A 7,455-nucleotide genomic window follows, 5' to 3' on the forward strand; every position below is an offset into this window, starting at 1 on the left:
AATGATAAACAACGGTACTTTTTGATAAAATAAACTAAAATTTTGTGGAAGATCATTTTTAAATTCAAGTGGAACTGGAATTTAGACTAACAGCTGCAAAAAATTGAGCGATAACCCACCTTTGTGGATGTTAGTGGAGTGTTTAGTAAGTATTTGATAGCATCGTTTAGATCTTATGTAAAAACAACTTTATTTATCTCAGGTTGGTCAATTGGACCAAAAAAGGAAGAAAAAGCGGATGCACTGGTAAACCATGCTTTTTACAACAAGAGCATTTTGCAGAAGCTCATGAAACCTGGTTACAAACACATAGCACTCGTCAGGGAACCAATTTCCTGGTTTAAATCGGCTGTCAGATTTTTCACGGATCCTAATCCCAGCGAGTTTAGAAAACAACTTCATTACACCAAACCTGGACCTCTGGTAAGACTTCTTCTTTTTGGAAAAACTAGTCATCATTTTGTTAAAACTACCTTTTTTCTTTAAAAATCGATGTCTCTTGTGTTAGGTTGCCTATATTTTTAACAAAGCTACCGGTTTTTTAATCAAAATGTTGTATTTTGAGAATTTTCTTTGTTAGCAACCTCATTATCACAAGGACTATTTTTTCAAGATTTAATTATCAGACTTTGTAACATTCTTTGATGTCATAAACGCACAAAACTACAAACTCTAAAAAAACTGTGTTAAAAGAAAAAGGCCAAAATACAATTTTAACCAAATTCAATTTTTTACATTGTTTGTAGTCTACACTGTATAATTCTTAACTACCAACCAAAAACTGAATTACTTTTCAGAAACCTGAGGAAGTAGCTACTGATGATAGTTTGCTCTTTGCAACTCGGCCAGCCCAAGGACTTCCTGATGCATTTTTTCATCTTGGTCAGCTACAGTGGTATGGGTTCAACTATGCTGACAGGAATAACATCACAGCTATAACTAGCTTTATTGCATCCCTCATTAAACAGTAAGTTAGCCTAAACTATATAAAAGCCTTTGCTGGAAACCTTTGTATCACAATGTGTGAAAGTTAACTGACAGCATTTTGAAATTACATTTTTACTATAATAAGACCAGCATTCGTCTGTCTTTTGGGACTAAAGATTAAACCCAGATATTCAGATTAAAAAACAATCAAACTACCATTGGCACTGCTCAATCACCTTTTCACCTTTGCATATATGAATAGTCGTGCACAGACTTGTTACACTTAGTCATCTGTCATGGTACACAGTACTGTCGGCGTATTAGTTATTTATAACTATATATAATCATAATATTTTTAGCAATAATTTTGATGTTAGTAGAACAGAAAGCATTATTTGACAAAACAACGCTCACAAGGAAATCTCTTGCCTGTAACATAATTATACGGTTTTCTCTTGTTTTCTCTTTTCAAGTGTTTTGTATCTCCAATTAAATTTTCCCATATAACATAACTAAATACAAATTGATTCATTCCACCATCTGAAAACTGCCGAAACATAGGATACTATACGAGGAATAAATTTGTTTTTATTTGTTTCAATTTATCACTGATGCTTAAAAATTAACAATTACCTATTCAGTGGTTATAGTCTGCAATAAAATGTAACATTATTATGTATAATACTGTATGGAGCTCTTACCTTAGAGACAGACAGTAGCGTCTAATGACGGTGTGTGAGAGACTTAATAGCACAGGTTTCAGCACAAACTAATATGATGCTACAGAACAACAACTCCAGAGTTAACTTAAATAAATTTATCTTACTAAACACAAACTTGAAAATAATTTTTAACTTTACAATAAATTTTAATTTTGTACAAAGGTTCAATAAAGTTTGTCAGAAAGTATCGGTATTTTTTTGTAATTTGCAATTATTTTTGATGTTTGAGGTGATTTGATTGCCAGAATGTTTCAAGATTGAAGTTAATAAAAAAATGGATCGCAATTAAAACGCCTGAATTAATCAAAAGTCCTATTGTGACATGCAAAGTGCATTGTCTCATTGCAAAATGTTGACAAAATAGAGATGCAAAACACTGCAACTTGAAAAAAGTAGCAGATATCAACCAACGCGACAATAACAACTCGAGACGTCATTTCACGCATATATCTTCTTTCGAGCGTTTTATTCCTGATAAGACAACTCCTTTCTTTGTAATGGTAATTACACTGTGATTAACAGACTGAAAATACAATATATAATTGCACCTGCTGAAAGATTTAAACAACATATAAAATAAAAAAGTTTCTCTATGATCTTTAATGCTAATCAACATGAAAAAAAGTTTTATTATCAGTAAAAAGACTCATAAAAATGGAGTAATTATATTTACAAAACAGCAAGTACTAGGTAGAGCGTTTTAGTTTTTGTACTAATGGAACAGTGAAAAACTGCAGTTGAAAAGTTCAAAATACCTAGAATCTTAAGTATCTATTTTATTTTTTATCCTCATATTATCAAATCACTCGAAGCCTTGCAACAACGAACACACGCTAAAAATCACACATAAGCTGTGAAAATGCTGACAATAATCTGATAGCAAACTATAAAAAAACTCAACATTCTAAAACACTTTACATATCAGAGAAACATGTTGGAGGGCCATAAACTTGGAGTTATTTGTCAGCTCAACCTTTACCAATATTTTCTGTATTGAGACCCATGTCTATTTCTCTGTAGCATAGTTAGAAGTGATAGCAAGGTCTGTAGTGTCAGACTTCTCTCATTTGCTAATGATTTTTGGGGGTTTATTTATTTTTAACCAGTTCACAAAACTCCTCATAGATAAGGAGTCAAAAAACCTTGATCCCTTTAGGCATGGGCGTTCAGCACTGCCCCATTGAAGTACGCTTTTAAGTTGATCGAAAACGCGCTGAGTATGTGAGTGTTTGTTGAGACAGCATTTGAATAGCTTATTTAGTTAACAATGAGAATATTTACAAACTATATTGGATACGATGAGCTTTTGTTTACTAAATTTTTTTTGCAGCTCAAATAATACTAAATGATTATTAAAACCATTTCAAACACCGAACGTTATTGGCTGATGTGTGGCCAGCTGTAACTATATACTTACATGTAACTGCTAGCCACCTTTTTTCTCATTCGTAAGAGCGAGTGACATTCAGCCAACCTGGAATATGCCTTTTAAACTTTTAAACAAAATGTTACAATAAGAAAAAGAAAAACCACTCATATAATAAGCAAGAAAAATGTAGGAAAGCAGAATATAAATAATGCTAATCAATTAATTAATAATGCACAAATAGTGTTAGTCATCTTACACCAGCTTACATCAGTTTTTAATTGACAAATAGTTCTCATCTAACATCCCAAACAAAATTAGCGTACTTGATTCACATGCGTATCTACTGACCACTAAAAAAGATTTTTCTTTGTTACTATGCAAATATCCCAAATATAAACTCTTACTACGCACAGATATCATTTTTGACAATGTAACTGGTTGTGCTTTCATTTTGTTTCCAGAACCGATGTTATAATGCTCTATGACCAGCTAGATGCTTCACTAGTTCTGCTGAAAAGAAAATTCCACTGGGCCTACCTTGATATTTTCTACCAATCCTATGGGTTAAATGTAAATTCAAAAGGAGAGCTATCAAAAAAATCTATTGAAAGGATACTTTCCAAAGAAGTGAACCTCGGAGATAAACTTTTTTATGACAGCATGGACAGAACATGGTGGAACTATCCAGACCTCAAAGAACAACACTTCTGGGAAGAGGTGAGCATTTATTAGGAGTTACTTACTCCTGTATTGTTTTATGATTAAACTTGAACAACTAAATGGGGTGACCAGTAGTGTTAACTGATCAGAACTCAGGTAGTGTAATACATAGTTTCTTGATTATATGGTTATGAAAGGATTGTGTAATGGCAACGAACATTAACGTGATGGTGAGAATTTACTAGTTGGTACACATTCTACGTTAACATCCAGAGGTCACTACAAAAAAGTTGCGTACATCAATACATATTATTTACAGTATCATGATATAAGTAACAAATATATTCACAACAGCAAGTTCTTCATATATAAACCAGTTGTGCTACCCAGCGTTGCTCAGGGTAATAAAACAGACTTTAGTCAGAAGACTGATTTATATCTAACATATAACAACATTTTCCATTCTAACTTTCAAACTAAAAATCGTGAAAAAAGTGTTAGTTGAAATATTATAATGAAAAATAAAGCCAACTATGAAGGTTTTTACAGTTTGTCAAACACTTTTAAGGTCATATTTCCTTATATCATGAAGAAAGTGTTTCATGAAGGTCAAATAAACTTTAAAAAAATTAAACGATTATAAAAAGGTTTATATGTAAATGTGAATTAATTAGCATGTAATAGCTAAATGGAGTCAGTTTTGCTACGATTACATTCAAAGATGATTCGGTATTGCGGTGGTGATACCATTTTTTTGAGATTAAGTAATTGCCAATGTAGTAGTACATGTAAATATGTAAATGTAAATATATAGCCTATTTCGTTCAAGTCATAACATCAACAATAAGCCATAACGGTAGCAATAGGTCATGATTTCAGCGGAAGTTCATAACATTAAAGATGGGGTATAATGTCAGAAGGAGGTCATTATGGCAGCGATAGGTTATAATGTCAGAAATAGGCCATGACTTCAGCCATACATGTAGGTTACAATGTCAGCAATAGGTAATAATGACAGCAATACGTCATAATGGCAGCAATAAACCATACTGTCATCGATAGATCATCCTGCTACCGGCAAGTGACGATGTAACTGACAGGTCAAATCACTTCTCACTACTCAAAGTACTGCTGAAAAGTCAAAATAATGCTTAAATTCATAATGTGGCTGTAAAAAGCTTACTTGGTCAGACACTTTCTATTTCAGCCATTCTGTTTTTTGCAGGTAAAACATTTTAAGGACTTGAACCGAGAAGTTAATTCTTACTGTTCAAGTAAACATGAACTAGATGAAGGAGTCTTTGTCATACCTGCGAGTGAATGGCATGAAGCTTTTTATGTCCCTCCTCAGCTCTGTTCTTACCTCCGCTTACCGAGCATAAATCAAAACATGATCAACCGAATCGATGATTACGCTGATAAAAAATGCATCTTTTAGTTCAATTATAGCACTTAAAAGTATTTGTGAAGTTTTAGATATTTTAGTTCTGTTTTAATTGCACTTTTTTTCTACCACCCCTAATTTCTTTTTGCCAATCACACATTAGAAAATTGAAGTGAAAAATAATCGAAGGCGCATAACTGTTACTTTCATTAATCAAATCAGGCATCTTTCTTAAAGACCCTTTTTGTTTTTCAATATCAGTTTAAAACAGTTACCAAATTTATTTTAGTAGAATGCAAATTTGTTTGCACATTTATTCTGAATTTTTGAATAAAATTTGGCGTCAGACTTTTTTCAATTCTCTGGCTCAGATCTAGGACAGACAGTAGCAACTACAGTTGAAGATATGCAATTAGGACAAAAAATTGTTGACTGATGAATTGATAAAACTACTTTCAAATAGCTATGGCTAGAAAAAAACACCAACAAAAGAAAAAAATATATATATATATGTACATATATACTGTAGTTTGTACGTATTTACATCATCGAGGGCACGACTTTAGCAAGTTCTAGAAAGTAATGTGGATGTTTCAACTATCTTGAGTAGCTAATTATATATGAGTTACATGCGTACGGTGATTTGTATCTATGTAGTAGAAACAGGCCCGCTTGCAAAAACATGAAAACAAAGCATAAAAGCAAAAAAAAACAAATAAAACATGAAATAAAATAAAACATAAAATGAAATGGACAAAATATAAAAAACAAGTGAGACAAAGAAGATAAATTAATGATATACACTATACATACATTGTACAGTATTGCTCTTATGTACCAGTCTACATCAGTAAATTAAACACTCAAAATTTTTCTGCCGATGTAGCTTTATCTGTCCCTTCTACAATCTCGCCGCCATTAAATGGTTGCACCTTTTGAATGCTGATCTCGTGCATGGCCTTCAACTCTTCCAATTTTTCTGTCGTGAGCTCATCCTTGCGCTTGCTTTAACAAATTTCTTGTCTATAATAACAACTGCCACTTTCGATTGGTTGCGACCATATTCCTCAGCAATATTAAAAATACGAGGTACTTTTTCCCATTTTTATGACCTACATTTTTGCCGTCATGGAAATCATTTTTCCTTTATATTGTAATGTTTGTGTTGGTGTAAGATTCCATAGCTAACGAGGTAAATAGAAATTTTTGTAGTTATATACATATGCTGAATAAAAGTTCATAGTAAAAAGGAGTATAACACTAAAAATGAATATTTGTTCTCGCTTGTGTACTTCTCACAAAATTTCCCTCATTAAATACTGATCTGAAAGAAGTCGGGCATTGTCTCTCTTTTAAATGTTGTGAAAACGTGTCTGGCAGGCCCCACTTTGGTGTCTTTGTTATTTTGATGTAGGTAGTAAGCACATCGGCTACCAAATTTGAACTCGAGCGAACAATCTCATATGTTTCACTTCGTATAATGATACAATTGTATATCAGGGTAATCGTATCCTGAGGGCACACTGTACCTGCATTTACAGTTAAGGTGTGAAAATGGGTACACAAGGTACAAGGAAAGACTCTGTATTTAGCTTGACTGCCCCGACATTGCAACAACTTTGCATGAGACTTCATAGCAATAACAATACCACTAGCCTGTAAATATATATTTATATGTGTATTTGTTAGAAAACAGTTTGATTACGAAACCCTGAATAAAGTTTTGTACACTACAAGTTCAGTGCAGAAGGACAATAACAATAGGAACATTCACTATAGTAGCAGCCCCATCTATCGATCCGAAGCCCTGCCTAAAAACTACAAAAAATTAAATGCACCAAACGGAAATTTAATTCCGATACTTGGCTTTACGCACCGGCACTAATCACTATAATTGCTGTACGAGTTTGTAAAGATTAATAATGTCACATAGTATCAGTTAAATAGAAGAAGCGTTTAATCAAAAGGTAGCAATCTTTTCAACCTTTCTCTTATTGTGGCGCTCAAATAAGGGTGGCCTTCAAATAAAGGTGGCAGTCAAACAAACGTGGCGTTCAAATACAGGTTTTACAGTAACTTAGTATTTTAGTGAATAAATATTGGAAGTTACAAGAGTTATGATTACCACAAGCAGCTTTCTCACACACCATGAATCAATCATAACGCTTATATGACTCAACATTATTTTATTCAAGTCGACTGTAAACGCGATACAATGATATGATGTAACAGTTCATTTTCTCACCACCAGAGGGCGCTGACCTTTTTCTTGTTACAGAGTTTTCGTAGGACTTTTTAATCGTATTCTGATACATTCAGTTTTAGTAAGGACAATGGTTAATACAGAAACTTTAATATTTGTTTGCCCACCTCTATCATATGATAATAATGTA

General features: G+C 33.0%; 1 protein-coding gene across 1 annotated transcript; it reads left to right on the plus strand.

The window, feature by feature from the left end:
* The first annotated feature begins 288 nt into the window (after positions 1-288).
* Positions 289-5,116, plus strand: LOC137398330 (uncharacterized). Its single transcript, XM_068084437.1, has 4 exons — positions 289-423; positions 798-967; positions 3,480-3,735; positions 4,904-5,116. The coding sequence occupies exons 1-4, from the start codon at positions 289-291 to the stop codon at positions 5,114-5,116; spliced, it is 774 nt and encodes a 257-aa protein (XP_067940538.1).
* Positions 5,117-7,455: the final 2,339 nt, after the last annotated feature.

This window comes from Watersipora subatra, chromosome 6 (assembly GCF_963576615.1).
Source record: "Watersipora subatra chromosome 6, tzWatSuba1.1, whole genome shotgun sequence".
Lineage (NCBI taxonomy): Eukaryota > Metazoa > Bryozoa > Gymnolaemata > Cheilostomatida > Watersiporidae > Watersipora > Watersipora subatra.